This window comes from Parasteatoda tepidariorum, chromosome 5, assembly GCF_982258835.1.
Source record: "Parasteatoda tepidariorum strain Cologne lab strain chromosome 5, Ptep-v5.0, whole genome shotgun sequence".
Classification (NCBI taxonomy): Eukaryota; Metazoa; Arthropoda; class Arachnida; order Araneae; family Theridiidae; genus Parasteatoda; species Parasteatoda tepidariorum.
The window spans coordinates 74,241,165-74,263,888 of record NC_141759.1 but is presented as its reverse complement, the minus strand read 5'-3'; the positions used below and the strand labels follow the sequence as shown (position 1 = coordinate 74,263,888).

The 22,724-nt window shown below is 30.2% G+C and overlaps 1 protein-coding gene across 2 annotated transcripts in view; it reads right to left on the bottom strand.

The window, feature by feature from the left end:
- Nucleotides 1-22,724, bottom strand: part of LOC107438068 (nucleoprotein TPR) — a 99,967-nt gene that overhangs the window by 14,218 nt on the left and 63,025 nt on the right. For both annotated transcript variants that reach the window (XM_087164221.1, XM_087164222.1), the window contains exons 34-47: nucleotides 21,987-22,199; nucleotides 21,685-21,799; nucleotides 20,843-20,932; nucleotides 20,573-20,697; nucleotides 20,438-20,496; nucleotides 18,952-19,178; nucleotides 17,822-17,950; nucleotides 15,770-15,874; nucleotides 15,454-15,580; nucleotides 10,519-10,775; nucleotides 9,762-9,820; nucleotides 9,098-9,214; nucleotides 7,492-7,576; nucleotides 665-921 (exon numbers count right to left, since the gene is read on the bottom strand). In XM_087164221.1, coding sequence (XP_087020347.1) covers nucleotides 665-921; nucleotides 7,492-7,576; nucleotides 9,098-9,214; nucleotides 9,762-9,820; nucleotides 10,519-10,775; nucleotides 15,454-15,580; nucleotides 15,770-15,874; nucleotides 17,822-17,950; nucleotides 18,952-19,178; nucleotides 20,438-20,496; nucleotides 20,573-20,697; nucleotides 20,843-20,932; nucleotides 21,685-21,799; nucleotides 21,987-22,199 — 1,965 coding nt within the window. The remainder of the gene's footprint in view (nucleotides 1-664; nucleotides 922-7,491; nucleotides 7,577-9,097; nucleotides 9,215-9,761; nucleotides 9,821-10,518; nucleotides 10,776-15,453; nucleotides 15,581-15,769; nucleotides 15,875-17,821; nucleotides 17,951-18,951; nucleotides 19,179-20,437; nucleotides 20,497-20,572; nucleotides 20,698-20,842; nucleotides 20,933-21,684; nucleotides 21,800-21,986; nucleotides 22,200-22,724) is intronic.

Genomic DNA, 22,724 nt, shown 5'->3' with positions numbered 1-22,724 from the left:
CATTTATATGTTTTGCATGTGCTTGTTTTGTGATATTTAAGGTTCTAGCATAAAGACTTGCTAGACCCTTAAACTACTGGTGAACTGCAATGACTAATGATAAGATATATGAAAAGTGATATTACATTATAAATTATTTTTTTCCGTGCTTATTTTAAAATATTGATAGATAATAAATATATATACACAATAATTGCTGTATCGGAAAAATGTATCAAAATTGCAAGGGTATATATAGAAAAAAGAAATCAATTCCCTTTTCTTTTCTTTCTTCTTCCTTCAAGTTGTGAATTTAAATATCTACACTCATTTATTTATTGTTGTTACAAATTTAAATAATGACTTTAAAGAAATACATTATATTTTAAACACTCAATTATCGTTTTTCAAATTTATTATCTTTACAATTATTTTTGACTATGACAACCATTTCAAAACTTTTCATAAACTTTATAAGATGTTTGAGTAGAACTTCCCACATTTGCAAATTTCTGTAAGTATCTTTCACTTCTTGAGCAAAGAATTCATTATTTCTTTTTCAATTAAGAAATTTTAGAATTAATTTTGTAATATTGTAACACCAACAGTTATAGAAAAACAAAAACGTTAAATATTTTCTTTATTGCTTATATACTACTGTTATATTCCTAATCAAATTACTTACAGGAATGGTAAAGGGTGTGAGGTGTTGCCGATTACCAGGCGCTTGTCTTTCAATTCTAGGAGGAACTAAAGTGACAGGGGTTCTTTGAACTGGAGCAGCTATAGGAACTACAATGGATTCCGCAGCAGGTGCAGTACTAGGGGATGGTTCAACCGATGGTGGAAAAGCAGGAGGAGCCATACACTGCTCTGGAGGAGCACTTTGCAAACTGCTACTATCTGCATCCATTTGCATGTTAGAAGTGTTATCTAACAAATCTACATAAATTTTTAAATGTATTAGTATGAAGATTATGGAGAAAGAAACTTTTTTAAATTTATGTTCAGAGATAGTTTTTGTTAATAAATGCAACTGACTGACTATGAAATTGTTTTAAAATGTTAACCTAGTATGAAGTCCCATTATGTTATTAGTAACAATATTAAACGTAAAAAGATTAAAAACTCATACTTTTCAAATGGGAGTCAAGAACATAAACAAATGCATAAATAACATAAACAAGAACATAAATAAAGCAATTTATAGCTGCCAACATAGGTAGGAAAAAATCCAGTAGATTTCAGAAATATAAATTTGATGATAATTGTTGCACCAACATAGTTGCTCTAAACATTGTTGCAATGAACATAGGGAATTTTAGGGATATTTATAGTCATCAAAATAGAAAAACTGCCATATTTTCCAGTTATAATTAACATTAAACATACTTGAAATGCTAAGTATTATGTTTCCTCATAATTTCGAATATTAAGAGGTATGTACACTGGTTATCATAAATTAAGGAAAAATCACAAAAATAGCGATAACTCTTTCAAAAGTAAGCCAAACCGTGCAAAATTTGCATATGTTGTCCACTAAGAGTAGCTGAGTAAAATTGCAATATGCAAATTAGTGGCGCTGCACTCGGCTTACGTCATCTGCCTGGAGCATAAAAGTCCAAGTTTGAGAGAAAGCACACAAATTTTACTGTGATTGCGACATTGAAAATCTGAGATAGCCAATTCGTAATAATGACCTCTAGGCATCATTTGCCTGAAGAACTACGATGGAGAGCCATCGGGAGACTAGAGGCAGGGCAGAGTCAATCAGAAGTGGCCAGATGGCTAAATGTGAGTCCATCTGTGGTTCATAGACTTTGGAGGCAATTTCAAACCACAGATTCGGCATCTAGGAGGTTCAGTCAAGGACGGCCAACTGTTACGACCAGTGCCGATGACCGATATTTGACATTAAGTGCACGCAGGAATAGAACCGCTACTCCGACACATCTTAGATCCTCTCTTGCTGCAGCCACCGGAAGGTTGGTGTCAACGTCAACTGTGCGCAGAAGGCTCCACGAAGGTGGTCTGTATGCGAGACGACCAGCCATTTGCGTGCCGCTCACATCACGCCATAGGAGAGACCGTTTGCAGTGGGCCCGACAACATGTCCACTGGACGTCAGATCAATGGAGGCCTGTTCTCTTTACGGATGAGTCCAGGTTTAGTCTAGAAAGTGACAGTAGACGTTATTTGATATGGAGAGAACCTGGGACCCGTTATCATCCATCAAACATCCGTGAAAGAGATGCATACGGAAGAGGCAGTGTCTGTGTTTGGGGAGGCATATCCTTAGGAGGGCGCACATACCTCCATGTCTTTCCAAGGGGAACCGTGAATGCTCAGGTTTATCGAGACAACATCCTTGATGCTTATGTGCGCCCATATGCCGGGGCAATTGGTGATTGCTTCCTGTTACAGGACGATAATGCAAGACCACACAGAGCTCGCATTGTTGATGATTATCTTCAACAGGAAACAATTACTCGCATGGAGTGGCCAGCTCGATCCCCGGACTTGAATCCTATCGAGCACGTTTGGGATGCTCTAGGGAGGCGTGTATCTGCCATCAATCCGCCCCCTCAGACCCTTGCCACGCTTGCAACTGCTTTACAAGAGCAATGGCTCTCACTTCCTATTGAACTGATAGACCGCATAATTGAAAGCATCACACATCGCTGTTTGTGCTGTATTGCTTCTAGAGGCAATCATATTCCATATTAAAGGTACTTTTTCTATTGCAAACCGATACTTCCAATTTGTTTATTTTATACATGTGCTAATTTCTATACTACTATTAATGTCTGATAATTTCTTTTTATGTTGTTTAATACCTTACTATGTGTTGTATATTGTGGGTAAGTTTCATAAAATTCCATGTGTAATTTCTTGAGTTATCGCGATTTTTGTGAATTTTCCTTAATTTATGATAACCAGTGTAATTCAAAGACGTTAAAAAGATTTCGTTAATTTAAAAAGAGAGTTCTGAATAGAAATGAACTGACCATTTTAGAACAAAGAAAGTCTTGAACTGCTTCATTATGTATTCGAAATACTTATTTAAATATTCAAGCAAGCAATAATCTGAGCTAAAATTCACTTCAACAGTGTTTTTTTTTTTAGAAAACTTAGTCCATTTTGGGAAATTTTCTAAAATGTACAAAAACCAGGAGAATTTTAATCAAACCAGTAGACCAAGAAAAACTGGCAAAATCCAGTAGTCTACTAGAAAATCCATTAGAGTTGGCAGCTATGAAATAGCAATTGTAATAATATTTTTTTTTTTTCCTTAAGGAAAAATCATTCATTTAAATTAAGAAAACAGAGAATAATAAATAAATGAAGAAATTTGACTTGCTTTACTAGAGATATGGAGTAGTGAAAACATAGATTAGATACCTAAAGCAATAAATAATTGGAGATTTTTTAAAGAAGCATTGTAAAATGCCACCTGCTAACAATAAAAACAATGCAAATTATGCAAAATTTGACTAAGTTGGTTCTTAAAAACTATTTATTAAATCAATAATACTTATTTTTTTAATCTGCTTTTATTAGCAATTACCATATTTATTTGAATTTAAGGTGTATCTAAAATTCTCAACAAGTTTATGTGAAAAATAAGTAGAGTAAAAGTATTTATCGATACTCAATATTTAGAATATTAAAAATTATAATTAATTCAGCGTGAATAATTAATTTATTTTTACCAATTTTAAAATCTTTTAAATACGCATTTGAACCTGTAGTTGCTTTAACTTTCAGTATCTTATTCCGAAAACGGAGCAATGTAATAGAAAGTATACATTGGATGAGAGAAATCTGAATTTCTCTCAGCCAACGAATTTTTTGGTTTTCGATTCTAAATGGCACCCATATTCAGTAGCATCAACAATGGAAAGGTGGCTTGGATTCGAATAAACCCAGTAGTTCTTTTTCCCTGAAAATCACTTTTTTTTTTATAAATTATAACATTTAATTTTAAAAATATACATTGTAATGTTTTGACAATTATATAATTTTATCTTGGATAAACTTAAGCAAAATTGCTTGAGTAAACTTATCTTCATTCTCTCAGGGATGAGATTTAGCCAAAAGGCAAAAAAGCTGAATTTCCACGATAGTAAATTTTACGCAAGCGCAACCCTTTAATAATAAATTCCAGACAGTTTAAGGTAATAAATAATGTGTTGACATACAATTGTGTACTAATCTATTATTATAAAAACGATTACATTGATACTTAACATTTAGTGAAAAAAAAATTACCAATTGAAAAAATAAAGCTGGAAATTATATTTTTCCTCAGTTCACATAAGAGACAATTACTACTTGAAAAACTACCTGGTTTAGCAAATTAAAACTACTAAGAATATATATTAATATTTCATTTCTTTTAATAAATACTGTTATGTGATTTATAGCAAATATATCAGTAATATTACTTTTTAAATTATATTGAAGAAAAAAACTTTAACAATGGACCGAATCATTATGTTCATATTATAGTCTAAAACTACAGCCCTTTGAAACATATCAATAACAGTGAAGTAGAAATATATAGTAACTCCACTCCTTAACATACAAAAATTGCTATTTTAGTTTGAAAAATTACATGACAATCAGCAACTGTTTAGATAATTGTTTTTTATTTGATAAGAATTTTGCATTTCATAGCATAACTAACAGCAATTATAAATAAAATTTTGATGATGAGATAAATAACTCTTTTTCCCAAAAATTTTTTTTTTAATTAAATCCCTTTTTAAGTGATTGCTTTTGTTTGCTATATCTTTTATGCTTGCTATATTTAGTTGTTAGTCCATCTTCAAACATCTTGTGACAAATCCTATTTTTTCTTCTTTGCAAGCCCAGAATGTAAGTTTTGAATATATTCCCTTCTAGTTTCTCTGATGTTGTAACACTTACATATACTAATACTTGTCGTTAGAAAAACAGTCACCTTTATAGTAACTAATTAAAAAAAAAAATTATTTCTTACAAGAATCGCGATAGTTGATCTTAAAATTGCGTGAATATGAATAACAATTATGGATTTTGAAATCACATGAATATGAAGCTAGATATACGATTTTGAAAATGAGAAAATACAAACTGGGATATAGAATTCTTAAAACGCGTAAATACAAATCACGATTCATAATTTTTAGATCACGTAAATACGAATCATAATGCGTAATTTTTAGATTGCATAAATAAGAATTATGATGCATAACTTTTAGAATGCGTGAATGTGAATCCCAATGCCTTATTTTAAAATCACGTATAAATATGAAAATCAATGTTTGATATTATAAACCGCATGAGCAAATCAACACATTGAATTTTAAACTTGCGTGAATACGAATCGCTACATAGGTTTTTAAAAAGACGTAAACACAAATCACAATATCGGATTTTTAAATCTCGTAAATAAGAATCGCAATGTACAATATTCAAATTGCGTGAATAAGAATCGCAACACGCAAATATGAAAAGCTATGTTTGATATTAAAATTGTGTGAATAAGAATCGAGAAATTAGCAGATTCCAGGTTTGGGACCTCTAAAAGGCTTGTCAGAAGCAGCGTCGTTTGAACTACGAAAATCGGATCTATCTGGAGGGAGGGTAAAAAATTCGGAAAATCTTATCTGCTGCATGTAAAAGGGGAGAAAATAGGTAAAATAAGTAAAAATGAGAAAGAATTGGTAGCTATGTAGTTTGAGTTTTCTGTTTCTCTTTGAAAATCGGTGAATTTTCTGAAAAAGCGGAATACTTATTTAAAAAAAATGAAATTTTTAGAAAATCTGAATTTTTGATAAAAAAGCTGAAATTTAAGAGATAAAAGTGAAAAATGCGGAAATCCGCTAAAAAACGGAAAAATCTCATCCCTGTATCTCTGCAGAGTATCATCATCATCAGCATTGGCACGACAGCCCTTTGTGAGCCTGGGCCTTCCTCAGAAGCTTTTCCCATTCTGTCCTTCTCTCAGCAATTGTTTTCCAGTTCTTTACTTTTAGGATGGCAAAATCCTCATCTACACAGTCCTTCCATCTCTTTTTGGGTCTTCCTCTTGGCCTTTTATTGGAGGGGGTTGCATTAGAGACTCTCAATGCTGTTCGTTCTGGGCTCATTCTCACTACATGCCCGGCCCATCTCATTCTACTTAATTTAATAGATTTAATGATATCATCGCCATCAAAGATCCTATATATTTCAAAATTATATCTTTTCCTCCAGTTGTCGTTATCGAGTATAGGGCCAAAGATGGTTCGTAGGACCTTCCTTTCGAAGGCTGCTAATAACTTTTCTTCCCTTTTTGTTAAAGTCCATGTCTCTGAAGCATAAGTCAAAACTGACTTGATTAATACCTTATAAAGTAAGATCTTAGTTCTTTTTATTAAGTGAGATTTCAATAATGATCTTAGAAGCAGCGATTGGCTGTGATTATTCTTTTTCTAATTTCAGGATTGATGTCATTTTGATAGTTTATTTCTGATCCTAGATAAGTAAAATTTTTTACAGATTCAAATTTAAAAGAATCTATTTTAAACAATTTAGGGATGGTTTCCTTTGTACCACAATACATATATTTTGTTTTCTCTACATTCACTCGTAAGTTAATTTTTCCAGAGCCAAAAAATTTTCACTCAGTGCTGTCCTAGATCTTGCGATGATATCTACATCATCGCCAAAATCTGCACTGATTTATTAAATATAGTACCTGTAGTAGTTATACCAGCATCTCTAATAACTTTTTCTAAGGCTATGTTGAACAGAAGACATGCTAATGCATCTCCCTGTCTAACTCCATTATGAATTTCAAAAGAAGTGGATAGTTCCCCTTGAATTCGTACTGTTGAAATGGTTTCAGTGAGTGTGAGCATTAATTTTGATGGAATACAAGTCTGATTAATTTTGATGGAATATTAAAATCATATAGGGTCCTTAATAGCTCAGTCCTATTAATACTATCATATGCCGCCTTAAAATCCACAAATAAATGATGCGTCTCTATTCCAAATTCTGCAGAGTATATGAATCTCAAAAAATAATACAGAAAATAAGGTTAATCTATAGAACTAATACACTTCAAATAAGATAATTAAAAAAAAAAATCAAAATTGAATTTTTTACATCACTTATAAATACAATATAGCACAAATTTATATTAACCAGGTTGTCAAGGAAAATTTGAACAAGGTTCCAAACTAAATTTTAGTATTTAGCAATTTTTTATATATTTTTTTCATTTAAAATTGATGCCAGATTAACTTAAATCACGATGGCTGTAAACAGCTATTGAGATGTAACTAATTCAAGGATTGGACATTATTTCTAGGTTTTAGTTAAGAAAAAATTTTTATATAAATATATATATATAAAAAAAATGGGACAACACCACATTTTTTCTTATCTCTCTGACCCATAAGTATTCAGTTTTAGTAAAAATGGATTAAATTTAATGACTTAACATAATGATAAAATTCAGGTAAAATGCTTAAATACCTAAATCAGAAGATGTTGGTTGATCACCCATATCTTCAGTATCATCAGGCTGCTCTTCTGTCATGTCTTCATCATCAGGAGACCGCTGCAAAATAGAATCAAAATTTTTCTTTCGTGAGTTCTTTTCGTGAACACAATACGATAAATAAGTTAAGCAGAAAAAATCCAATTTACATAGACTGCTTTAAAAATAATTTTGCAATATTTGTATGTGAATTTTTGAAAATGCAATTTTAATTTGGAATTCCTGTGATAAAATTACTGCATTGAAACCAATACTTGCCTAAAAGCTAATTAAACTAGATTCTATTTTTTAACATAATAAAAAAAGCCTAATCTTGGAGAATAATTAAAATATTACATTTGTTGAACGTGCAAGATTATTATTTTTATTGACAACTGATAATTTTTTAAAAAAAATATTGTAATACTGAATATTACATTCTTAGAGAGATGAAATTACACCATTTTACTTTAATAATACTATTATTATTTCCAAGGAATAAGTTCAAACCATTTTTTTTTTCAATTCAGTCACTTTCTATTGCATTTCTATTTTGTAACAGTTTTAGTTCAATGAACAATATAATTACTCGCTATCTATCCTATTGCATATTTAAATACATGCTTAATACAGTGTATGCTTGATATAACGAAGAATTTGATAACAAATAAAATAATGGTCGTAATGCAATTTTTTTCTATATTAATATATAAACAAAAGTGTTCTTTTAAATTTTAATGCAGGTTGATGAATGCAATCAAGATCACAGCAAAAAAAAATAAATAAATAAATAAACCACACAAGGACATTTCATTAAACGAGTAAATATAATTTTCAAATAAGAAAAGTATAATTGATAAATTTACTGTATCCTTTGAAAAGAAAATTATACAAATTATTAATGACCATAAACTATAAATTTAGGGAGTCATATCACTCTTCCTTTATTCAAAGGGACACTTAACATTTATTGTGTGGGAGCATCAAAGGAAATATTGGTTTAAATAATTTCTTTGAAACAGTTTCGATTTCAAAAGACTAAATTTTGGTTCTCATATTGGAATGAATAGTTCAGCGATAGCAATCTCATGAATAAAAAAATAACATTAAATCTATAAAATCGCAAACAGAACTTCATGAATCGGGAGCAGTGATTCCACTTAGGCTGTATAGTATGTCATTTGAGCAAGGGACTTGAGGCAAAATTATAACTAAATTTTAAATACATTATCTTCATTGGGAGACTATTTCTGAGTATATTAAATTGTTGCTCTTTCTCGATACAGGTGTTTGATCAATCCTAATTAAAAACCTACATTGTGAATGAGCACAATAACAGATGGATAAAGAAAAAGAATAAAATTTTAACTAGCTTAGCTTCTTTTTTCTAATAGCTGAGTTGCTCATATTAAAAAAGGATCCATAGTCTTGCAGAATCACTGTCATTGTAATGGAAGAAACGCTCTAATGGGAAGGGAGGTTGTACTAAAGAGGGTAGACTTTATATTGTCTTTTTAGTTACATCATTTATATTTAATGAAAAATATAAGAGCAGAAACAAAAGAACATAAAGAATCAGGTAAATTAATGTCTTTTACTTACAACATCAATGCCTTCTTGCATATCCTCATCACCTTCTCCACCAATAGTTTCTTCTTCCATAACTTCAGCCTCAAAATCATCATCAATCTTAGTTTCTTGTTCCTCTTGAGTCTCCCACTAAAGTAAAAAAATCAAATATTAAACAGACTAAATCCTACTAGCCAACCACCATTCAACTTCACGCTTTCAATTTTTATTTCTTATTCAAAAAATCGATATTACAGTTATTGGAACATAGTGTTCACAAGTGAAATTTAATATGTTAACATAATCAACACCAACAAATCTGAAATAGAAAACTACAGGCTGTTTTCTTACAACCAGATGCTTAATATCTCGTATTTTTGAAATTAATAATGACCTACAACATAGATCAGACTAAAGTGCAGGGAAAATTCAAGACATAACTGTCTGAGCAAGACAGGAGAGCCTGTCCTTATGGTTCTAAGTTGCAAAATTTTGACACATGCATTCAAAATATTTTCAGTCAGAAAACAAAACGTAAATGCAGAAGAGTCTGGCAGTGGTGCTTAATACATTAATCATCAGAACCAATGAACTGAAAAACTTAAGTATACTAAGCATTATGATTTGTTGAATGGCTCCCTGACAGGACACAATATAGAATTACAGATATTTAGTGATTCATAAAAATAATAATTACCTCAATTATCTGTTCTTCTTTATCATCTTCTAATATTTCTGCATCAGGTGCAAGCAATTCTAGAAAAAATAAAAATTGAAAAAAAAAAAAAAAAATTTTTTTATTAGGATTTAAAATAAACAGTCTCACATCTTTATATTTTATTTATACAAACAAGAAGATTTAATAAAGTTTCCTTTAAAATGTTAGCAAATTTGAAACATTACCCGAAAAATATACATAATGTTTACATATTGTAAAACCTTATAGTTAGAAATACATTTAATATAAATTAAGAGTGAAAGTAGAACAAATTTTTAAGACTGACACTTATGTATAAAAAATTATATCAAATGCGAATTATAATATACAACACATAAAAAAACTAATTTTTGATTGGAAATTGATCAAAAATAGACATTAATATACAATGATTTATGATTTTTAGAAATAAAATGCTAACAAATAATCTCACTTTATTTATGAATCAGATTAATAGTATATAATAAATAGTAGTTTATTTTCATGCAAAATAAAACTAATTTATCAGACTGTTTCTCAGATTTAAGAATTTTTTTTCACTCTTTCAACTTTTAAAATAAAATAGACATTCTTTCATCACTTAAAACAGAAATCTGTCCCAAAAAATAAATAAATAAATAAAATTAATTTCATATAAATCATGTATTAAAAGAAAAAGAAAACTAATATTATTGGACAAAATTAAAAGATGTCTATTTTCACATATCTTAAATCTAGGTACATATCATATACAAACCTTCCTCTGATGCTGAATTGGGATTCAGTGGGGAATGAATATCTTCAGCAGCAACTTGTTTACCTTCCGATTGTGCACTAGTTGAAGGAGTTGGCTCACAAACTGCTGGACTTTGAGATCTGATCACCTGAGCAGCAGGCACAATAGCTACATTGGGAGTGGGGGCTACTACAGATGTTGGGTGTTGCTGATTTGTTTGGCTCCCTTCAGAAACCATTCGAATTCTCTTCAAACTGGCCTCTGAAGCATCAGCATCTCTATTTGTAAACAAGAAAAAAATAAATAAATAACACTTTTAAATGAAGACAAGGAGACAGATATCAGGGTTAGTAAGGGAACAATTAAATGCAAATTATTAGCATATTCTCAGTACGTAGGCCTAAAAATAACCACTCACCAGGTAGCAAGTCAACAAAAAAAGTGGAGACTTATATTAAATAAACAATCATTTTTTCCAACCCCCCCTTTTTTTTCAAATTTTCTTATTGCGCATTAAATTTTCTAGCACTGACAGGTGAAGTCAAGTGTTTAACTAAATTTTGTCACAAGTCTGTATTATTTAATTCTTGAATCAACTTTTGATAGATGTAAATTATTTCACATATGATTTAAAAAAAAAACATTGTTTAATCCAAGTACAAAAAAAGCAAAAATTAGCTATTTAATGAATAGAACCTATCAGTATTGGTCACCGGCTCATTAGGCTTATGGAAAAAGTAGCTCCTAAGTTATTAGAGACTACCAGTCGTTATTTAGGAGTCATTACCAGTCATTATTATACCAGTATTACCAGTACCATTGATCTACAACAAAGGTAAGGAACCTTTTTACAACGAGCAGCTACATTTAAATTAGGCAATGATAAAGAAGGCTGTATAAGTTGATATACTTATAAATGTGACCTTTGAGAAATTATTGAAGTTTAATAGCTCTATTACTCCATGGTATTATGTAGAAATAATGCAAAAAAAAAAAAAAAAAACATTAAGAAATTTTTTATTAAAAGAAAAATTTTACAATATAAAATATTTTTGTATTCACATATCGCTAATAACTTATTATAACATTATTTTATAATTTTTTAATAAACAATTGCATACATTTAAATACTTTTTTAAAATAGTACAGTATTTTTGAACAAATGCTTGCATCTTATTGAGATTCACCATATAAATTGAAATATTTATCTTCCTTATGAGTCAAATAGTGTCTGGTTAATTACGGTTGCTATAGCATCAGGGTTAATGTATTTCAAGTAAGGGTGAGCCATGGTCAAAAATACGAACAAAACAGAAGAGTTTCTATCATTGGACATTGGCAAATTGAAAAGTGCAAAAGAATGGCAATTTCAGACAATGAAAGACTGCTATAACTGCAATATTGCTAGGTTCTAATTCATGTTATACTCAATGAATGGTAGCACTTAATAACATTAATTTTATAATAGGTAGGTATAACATATCTAATTAAATATTAATAAATACAAGGGCTAGAGGGCGCACAAAAAACTTTGAGGTCGTAGGTTCCCCACTTCTGACCTACAAAAAATTTATCTGCAGAGCTTGTAGGAAGATATTTGTATTTAAATGTTATGTTTCATTCTTAATAGATTCACAAGATTTAAAAGCCATTATGACTTTATGAAAGCCAAAGGGCAATTCCGCCATTAATGAATGTCATGTGAGCAGACTTTAAAAGCACAAAACTCAGTTTTGAAAAAAAAATAAATTATATATATATATATATATATATATTCAATTAATTTATATTAGAATTAATTTTGTTATTTACACACACACCAATTTTTAATAAGCTTTCATTTGCTTAAAAATTTCTAAAAAATTAAAAACTGTTTGTTACAAATGTAAAAGCCAGAATTTAAATTTAAAAAAAAAAAAATAGTGAATGAAAGTTAATAAAAATTTAAGTAACTGTAATGACGCTAAGAGATATTTTAGCAAAAACTGTTAGAATGTCTTGATTATTTCTTTAAAACTGAGATTTGTGCATTCAAAGTTGAAAAATACATCATTTGTGAATGGTGGAATCGCCCTATAATGATAAGATACCTGCAATACTAAAATAAAGTTCATAAAATGTAACAATTGCAAAAAAAAATCAGCTGGCCCCAAAAAATAAATAAAATAGTAAAAACAAAGGGATTAAAATAAAAAATATATTATTGATCTGAACTACTTTAACTTATTAAAAATGAATCAACGTTTAAAAAAAAAAGCTAATAACTAAAGTTTAATAGAAATTAATAAATAAATAAGAATTTTCAAGTGTGAAAAATTCCAACTAAAAAAATCAGAAGAATTTCAGGTTTTGTTATAAAAAGTCTACGAATGGACTCAATCTACGACTTAATAGTTTTACTTTAGCTTTCAGTAAATTTCATTGAATGAGCAATTTGTCTCAATTCAGATATGTAACAGTTGTGAACATAGCTATTGAAGACTTGAAGAGATTTTAACATTAGGACATACAAATGATTCTATACTAGCAAATTTAAAGGCAATAACAGGGTGGCCACTCAAATCCGATTTCAAATTTCCCTGATTTTTCCAGGTTTTCCAGATAAAAATCATAAAATTTCCAGGTTTTTGTTTCTTTTTTCATATAAAGTATAGGATGTGTACAAGAAAAGTGTCGATATTATAAAATATTTTATTCAAAATGTTATTTTTTTAACATATCATCTTGAAAAAAATAATTTATTTTGACAATTTTCAAGATTTTTTTAAATTTATTTTTTAATGTTTTGGTACAAAATATCGAATCAAAAATCATATTGACCAACAAAGAGTAAAATTAAATATAAATATATAGTTGGTTCTTAAAAAAACATTTTTTTTTTAAAATTAAAATATGTTATAAAAGGTTAAAATGAAATAGAAAAAATTAGCATTAATGCAACAATTGTAACGATTTGTCGACAAACATTGCTGTTAGCGATTGTAAAAAAATGTGTGATTGGTTGGTTTGCTGAGAAAAATAATTCAGATTTCTTTGATTGGGAGTAGAAAAGCTTTCAGAAAAAGACTGCGATATAAAATCTATTATTAAATTATAACCAACTAATTTTTGGAGAATTTTATAAAGTTAAAAATACGAAAACATTTTGTCAAAATAGAAAAAAAAATTACCACCAAAGCATTGGAACAAAGTTGAGCCATAAATGGATTCAGCCCAAGGAGAGAATTTAAAAAAAAAAAAAGAAGCTAATATCCTAATCCCTTTTTCCACCCCCCACCAGAATCTTGCCTAAATTGCACAGTCCCATAGCAGTCAAAGGTTTCTACATTCGTTTAGCAACTGTGTGAGAATTTTATGTGGCATTCTAGTTTAACAGACCTGTAATCAGGGATGAGAGTAGTCAGAAAGTAAAAAAGAGGAAATCCAAAAAACAAAAAAAAGAAAGAAAAGAATATATATATATATTGACAAAAATTTGACAAAAAAGTGCGATTTTTAAACTTGTAAACCATGTGAATATAAATCCCGATATGTGACTTTTAAATCACGTAAATATGAAACTCTACATCGAATTTAAAAAATGCGAAAATAGAAATCATGATTTTTTAATTTTTTGATCACGATGCATAATTTTTAAATCGCGCGATATTACAACCACAAAAACGAATCACGATATTGGATTTTAAGCTCACGTGAATACGAATTGCTACACAGGGCTTTAAAAGCTCGTAAATACTAATCGCGATATTGATTTTTTAAATCTCGTAAGTAAGAATCGCACTGTACAATATTTAAATCGCCTGAATAAGAATCGCAACGTTCAACTTTTAAATCAGGTAAATACGAAAATCGAGATTTTAAAAATGCATAAATACAAAACACGATATTGGATTTTTAAATGTCGTAAATAAGAATCATAATATACGATATTTAAATAGCGTAAATAAGAATCGCAATGTGCAACTTTTAAATCAGGTAAATACGAAAATCGATGATTGATATTAAAATCGCGTGAATAAAAATCGAGATCTGAATTACGAAAATACAAGCTATCCAGCCGACGGATAAAAAATACGGAAAATCTTATTTTCTGTGCGTGAAATCGGAGAAAATAGCTAAAATAAGTAAAAATGCGGAAGGGTTAGCAGCTAGGGCGTAGATTGAATTTTCTGTTTATCTTTGAAAATCGTAAATAAATATAATTATTTCACTTCAATGACTGAATTTAAAAAAAAACGGGATATTTATTTAAAAAAACGAAACTTTTAGAGAATCGGAGTTTTTGATAAAGAGGCTGAAATTCGAGAGACAAAAAAAATCTCATCCCTGTATAAAGGTCAACCAGTTTTATCCCAAGGAAATGATTTTTAGAGAAACTTCAGAGGGAGGAAAAGGGACTTCAACAATTTCCCTCCGCGGAAAATTAAATTCCTCATAAAACATTTTAACTTGGGCAAAAAAAAATTTCAGCGGAAATTAGCGGGAAAAATGGAAAAATCTGAAAAAAAGCGGAAATCCGCGAATCCGCGGAAGAATCTCATCCCTGTGTAATGGAGCAAATTTTGATGCAAGCAAAGTATAGCTAAGTTGATGATATTTCAACTGTTTGGCGATACACTTCCGTTTAAAAAAAGTGGGTATAATGGATGAAATAATTTAAATTAAGAAAATTAGTAAATAATTTAAATTAGTGAAATTAAAAAAATTATCAAAGAAAAATTTCCAGCTTTTCTTTAAAATTCCCTGATTTTTCCAGGTTTTTATCCAAATTTCCCTGGTATTTCCAGGTTTTTTCCAGTATAAAAAAATTCCCTGATATTTCCAGGTTTTCAAGGTGGGTGGCCACCCTGAATAAATAGTCAACATAACTAACTAGTGAGTTTACAAACCAGCACTCATTGTATCAGTTTTGGGGCATAGGCAATTTTTTCTAAAAAATACTTATCTCTGACTTACCCTAAACTTTCTTCACGAGGGCGTTTCACTGTGGGTGTAACGACTTGTGTTTGGGTAGCAGGTGGTGAAACTATAACCGATGTCGTAGGAGCGGGAGAATCTACAACAGCAGAGTCTGGCATTGTCTCTAATAACACAAAGAAAAAATTTGAAAGTAGGAAAAAGAGTTAATTAATGGTGACATTAGCAAGGGATTTAAATTTTTTTTCCTACTGCGCTTTAAATAAAAAGTTACACTCATATGCACAGTTTAATTAACATGTTTTGAAGAATAAAATTGAAGATATTGGTTTAAAAAAATGTTTAAGGTGTTTACCAGTTATTTCTATTCGAGGAGGAACTAAAGCAGTAGCAGGAGTAGAGACAGCAACATTTGAAGGATGTACAGATGTCATGGGTGGTATGTCCGTTTCATCTTGAACTAAAGAATTAAATAAAACTTCTTAAGACAAGAGGTTTCAGAAATTAATTTATTAATTTCATACCTACCAACCTCAGAAATTAAATAAGCTCGAGACTTTTGGTGACCACAGCATTGCATAACAAGCAAACCAATAAAAAAGGTTTTTTTTAAAAATTACATAGTGTAATTTAGAAAACAAAAACTTTTTTTTTTTTTTTTACAATTACATAGTGTTGAGAACCGACCATAGTGCTTTAAGCAGAAACTGCATGTCACAGAAAATAGCAATTCAGAGACTCAAGAAAACCATCAACTACTGGGGCTAGGGCAATGATGCCATTTTTTGTAAGCCAGATCAGGCGACTCTCAATCTGCTGCGATTTTGATTTTTTTGCTTTGTAGTACTTTGATTTAATACTTTTGTGTGTTTTTGTAAATAAAGTAAAGGGTTTGAAACCTTCCAGGCCTAGGGCCTTCGATGGATAGTGGGGTGGCGGCGGTCTTCCTACTGCCGACCAAATTTTGGCTACGTCTGAGGAGGGTTTGACACTGCGGCTCTTCAGGTGTTGGACCAGTAGGGCATCCTTTGCTCTCGATCGCGACTATGGTGCTCCAATTCTTGCATGACTCAGGGCCTTGCCTGGTGTCCGCATATTGCTTGGTCCTCGTGCCGAGCTGGACTTCAAGTCGACGACGAGGCATCTTACATTTGGCGTACGAGCATTTTTGCCTGGGTCGCCGTAACTAAATTCCTTAAATTACATAGTGTTTTATTCCGAAAAATTAAAAAATAATAAATTGTTGTTTTAAAACGGACTGAGTGAGCGAGTTAATATTGTTTAAAAACATTATATAAGATTTTTGGAAACTCTTTCTTGTTTGCCATTCCAGTCAAAGAATTTCTCAAAGTTTGTTTGACAAAGAAGAACAGAAATAAGACTGGATTTTATTTATGAAGTTTAATATACTCTCACAGGTCACATTGCTGTGAAAAAGAGGTAATGCCACTAGCCTAATTTGTCCACTTCACTGTAAGCATTACTTACGTTTCTAAAATATCAAGAAACAAGCTATGCTATCCTCTTCTAAAACTTCAACAAAAAAAAATTTAATCACCCAAGCCTTAGGTTTTTAAAAATAATGAAACTATTTCTCAAATTAGGGAATTAAGGTATCACTTTTTTAAAAAAAATCATCACCATATAGGCTTTTTTAAGAACGGTTTTATACTTTTTTTAATTTTAAATTAATCAGTATAAAATTTTAAAAGAATGTGCAAAAAAGGAATTTAAAAAAATCGGTCATCTGGACAAAAGAGTTTTTAGGGCTGTATGCATGGGTTTGTCAATTTCTTTGCTTATTAAAAAAATACTTTAGGGGTTTGAGCTCCTCAAATTGGATACGAAAGCCTGAGCCTTGCCTTAGGCCTAAAGCCAGAGAGTTGACAGGTCTGGCATTTATAAGGTAACTAACTTCATTGTTAATGTTAACCATAGTCATTTATCTCACACACCATACAAAATATGCCAGTACAAGTAACTTTTAAAAAGAAAGAGATAAAAACATTTAGTTCTAAGCACCTTCCTACATCGTTAGATGAATGCTTATGAATACTGTATCTCCCATACATGTTTATGACTCTAGGGCTAAAATGGGAACATACTAAATGTGCCACAATAATCTTTGTTCAATTGTAGTTCTTTAAGCTATTTTACACTTATTGGTTATGAACAATAACATGTTGAAATGTCTGAAATATAGAGATTCCAGATTAATAAAATTCCCTGATTTTTCTTTGTTCAAAAAACCACCTTGTAAAGACAGTTGAAAATAAAAAAGTCTCGGCTTTAAACAAATGTGTACTAATGGAAAGACTAAAAATATTTAGCATAATAGATTTATCAATGTGAGATTAAACATTGAGCTTTAAACAGTGCTAATATGCTAAACAGTAATAATACTAACCAACAGCAGCTGCTACTTCAGATATAACAGGAGAAACTGTTACTGCCATTGTATTTGGGGCAACAGTAGCTGTGGCTGGAGTTGGCTGAACTGTTGCATGAGGTACAGCTACAGAAGGAGAGGAGACAACTAGAAATAAAATTAAAAAAAAGAAAAGGTAAGCGGGAAATATCTTTAACCAGATGGTTTTAAGAAAACAAATTATCCTGAACCTACATAATTTCAGGGTTGGCTTTTTGTTGGCAGAAACTGATTTTTGGCTTGCCAGTGGCAGAAACTGGTTATAATCGGCAAAAACTGGCAGAAACTAAAAAACCATCTATATTAATTCTAGTAATTCCTTAATGATATTTTGTTTGAGTAAACTGAAAAATTAATTAAGTAAAGAAAATCCTATGGCTGTTTATAAAAAAGAAGTGACATACAGATTTAAACAGGCAGTTACTGATTATCATTTGCTAGCTTATATGCTGCATCCAAAGTATTTGGGATTGAAATTATGTGCTCAAGAAGAAAGTGCTAGAATTTTACTCGCCAATATTAACCTAGATTTTGTACCTTATGTCATAGCTTTGCAAAACAAATCGGCCCCATTTCCTGAAATTTATTTTTACAGTCAAGTTTTGACAACTACTCCAGCTGCTACATGGTGGTCCAGTTTTAAAAAATATGCAATAGATGAAAGTTTCACAAATCTTGCTTGTTCCTTGATAGCAATGCCTGCTAGTTTTGCTGAGAATCTTCTCAAATTTCTCGTTCGCGCATAGCAAATTGAGAAATTGTTTAGGTTTAGAAACTGCATCAAAACTTGTCTTTTGTTATAGATTACTGCATAGTGCAAACAATGTAATATTTGATTTTGAATGGTGATAATTTTGTAAACAAATTGTACTTTGTTTAACATTTAATTTCTTTTTCCAGGAATTATCCATTGTATGTCAATCTCAATACTTACTTTTATGTCATTTTCTAAATTTCTGCCAGAAAAGTGGCAGAAAAGAGTTTCTGCCATACCAGTTTTAACCGGTTTCTACCAGTGGTTTCAACCACCTCGGCAGAAATTTCCCAACCTTGCATAATTCACTGATCATATTCAAGAAAAATCTAAACAAAGACAAAATTAAAATTACCATCATCTGCACTTTGCGGAGGAGTGGCTGTTGTAGGCAATACTGCCGCCATACGTGTTTGTGTTGGAGGAGCAGTGCCAATAGCCATTGGCCGTATGCTAGCAGTAGGAGTTGGCCGATTAGAGCAAGAGACAGGATGAGGAGAATGTCTTAATCCAGAAGTCGCTCCAGATGTAGAAGGTGATGTAATGGGTTTTATATTAGCTGTTAAAGGTTCTGTTCCACCACTATTAATGGAGGTAAATAATACATATATGAATAAGATATGTTTAAATAAAAAGTAAAATAAATTTGTTCAAGAAAACTGGGTTCCCATTCTGAGAAAAAAAAAATTCCTAGCTCACATTTTTTTTTTTACACAAAGCAATATTTTATGAGAAATATATCGTTTTTTATTCAACATGCAGCGATCTTTCTGTCGTTTTTTTTATATACATGTAGAAAATGTGTCAAACCTTACATTTTGTGAGAAGTACATCTCTGGCATGTGAATATACATTTTATGAAATCCAAGTATATAGATAAAAAAAATCAAAGCAACATTTTGCACATGAGCTGGGGAAAAAAATTTATAATAATATACATTGTAAGAGCCACAATGGCTCAGAGGATAGAGTGTTCGCCTTCCAATGAGGTGAACTAGGTTCAATTCCTGGGGGTAGCGGGTCCATACTAATTCCACATCCGGCTTGCACCGACCACAGTGCTAACGCGAAATATCCTCAGTGGTAGACAGATTATGGGTTAGTATCTATGAACTAACCATGGGAGGATCTCGTGGTCTTCCTCTCCATGTAACACGGCAGGTTAGTTCCATCAAAAAGTCCTCCATGAAAGGTCTCCCAATACTTGATTCAAGATATCCCTTGTCTTCTGGATTGGGTTCAAAATGACAAGGCTATATAGTTGAACATTAGTAGTCGTAAAGCTGTAAATTGGATCGGCTGTTCAACGCTGATTGTAAAACAAAATACATAGTAATGTAATATAGTTTATTAAATGACAAATAGGAACCTGTGACATTTTCATCTTAATTGTCAAAAATTAAATTAATTTTATACAGTAAGCTTAACTTAAAATAATACCAACCAAGTGAACAATGTTGAACTAATGCTTATATTTAAACAAAAATTGCTTAAGAAAGAGTATTTTGTACAAATTTACATTTCACTTTCCATTAAACAAAGAAAATGCAACATGTTACAATGGAATTTTCAGAAAAGCAATCCCAATGTTACGATTTATTTACTTTGAGCCAGAAAGGCTTAAAGGCTATTGTCACTCTCTTTTTTAAGAATAATAATTTTCAAGGTTAATTGTAGAATATTTTTCCCATTTATGCAATATTCCCTGAAAAAGATTAAATTTCCACATTTCTGTGAATCTGTGGGAATTCTTATCAAGTTACAACAATGATAATCAAATATGGATAATGGAAACTGAGGACACTCAATAAAATAAGAAATGGACACAATTGGGTAATTACCTTGTTCTATCTCCTAATCCAACAATGGGGGATTTAATACCTGGCTTTTGCTGTGATACCTAAATTAAACAATTTAAAATTAATTTATACTCTTCACTGTATGCTACAGTTTTTAAACAAATGTTTTACACTTACTTTCAGCAGCAGTTCATCATATTGTTTTCTTTCAGATAATCTTAAATCATTAGCAGCTTTGAGTTCTTTTTCAAGACGGGCAATTATAGCATCTGAATGATTCCTTTGTTGAGCAGTTTCTTCTTCTGGAAAAAAACAAAATGAGACTTAAAACATGAAGAAACATTTTTCTGTAAGGCATGAATATTTACTAAATAGTGGACCTTGCAAATAACTTTTTAAAAAAGTAATTATGAATGCTGTAAAAATTCAAATAAAAATGCCACTCACGAGATAAACTATAGGCTGAGATTTGGCTTTTGAATTCTTCTATTTCTTTTGCTAATCGTGACTTTTCTTCAACCAAGGACTCCTTTTCTCCTTTAAAATGAAAATTGGTATTAAAAATTAAAACATAAAGTGAAAATGTAATAAAAACATAGCATGTAAGATAGAACTAAATGTGAATATTAAATTTTATTTGACCAAATTTGAAAACTTATCTACTTTAGGAAAAACTGTTCTAAAGGTATTAAAATGCAGTAAAAATGAGAATGCATGAATTGCATTCTCATTTTTACTATGCATGATTCGATAAAGAAATAAAAAAATAAAATAAATAATCACTGTCCATAAACAATAATTCTTCAAAAATTTGAGAAAACATATTGGGTTAAGCAGGTTTTAAGGTTTTCTATATTTTTGGTTGAAAAAAAAAAACAAATGACATGAACTTCTAATTAGAAAAAAAAAATTAGATTAAAATATATATTTTCTCCTTTTATATTCATTTTGTTTTCAGACACAATAAACTTAGCCTAAAAAAATTACTGAGTTACTTAAATCGCCTAACATTTTGGGAGCTATATTGCACTTTGCTCTATTCTTTAATTTAATTACGAAAATAAATATAGAAATTTATTTTTTCTTGCACTTAACTATCATGGAATCATCAATATAAGAAACAGAAATCTGAAATAAATGAAAGTTGTAAATATTTTGATAAAAGTGAAATTAAAAAAAAAAATTTTTTTTCTTCAAAATTATGCCTGTTATTGGTTTTTTAAATTATATTTTATTCATATTGGCTGGTTAATAAAAAGTTGGAATAAATAAAGAAACAGCACACTTACTGTTAAGTTGCGAATATTTCTGCCGGAACTGCGCAAGTAGTTTCTTTGCTTTCTCCTCCTTTTCTTTAGCTGACAGCTGCAGATTTTCAGAGTCTTTTTTAGCTTTTTCTATAACCTAACAAAATAAAAAGAATAAAGAAATAAAAGATTATTAGTCTTTCACTGAAGAAAACATTTGATTTTAATCATGACCAGAAAATGTGAAATGAGGCAGAAGAATCATTAGAAAAATACATCTATTTTTCATATTTTATATAAAAAATGAAATTGTTTAAATTATTTTAAAATAACAAGAACCATACTTGTTTTTGTTTGTTTATTTCCTCTTTGAGCTCCACTACTTCTTTTTCACTATCAGAAACCTTTTTCTGCATTTCTTGTGTAGACTCTTCTTGCTTAGATGCTTCTAAAGTCTTACATTTTTCTTCTAAAACTTTACATTTTTCTTCTAAACCATCATTAGAAGCTTTAAATTCATCAGAGAGCTGCTTGTATTTTCTTGCTATTTTTTTCAACTATATAGAAAAGCAAAACATGATTGATTTATATATACACATACAGCTACAAATCCGATATGCCTAACTGCTACAGAGTCTTTAATAAAATCTTAATTGGCAAAGAACATTATAGAAAAATTTAACATAAGCATGTTATACTACATTCTTTTCTATAGCATGTTGGCTATATATATATATATTTATATATAATAACAGTTCATAACCCAGGTACATAAGTTGTGGCCCAGGGAGTTTTCAGCTATATTTTATCATAAATTATTCAGCCTTTTACATTTTATATTGTTTGTTTTTTTTATTATTAATATAATTATAACACAATATGGAAGGAAAAATCTTTATGATAATTATTTCTAAAAATTTTAATGTTTTTTTTAACGGGAAATTTATTTATAATTTTATCAAAGTGTTTTTCGTTCAGAATAATGAATAAAGCAAAAGATTTTAGACAATTGATGCATTTTTATCAATGTAAATGCATTAAATAAAATTAAAAACATCTTGAAACAGGAGGAAAAAAGTAAC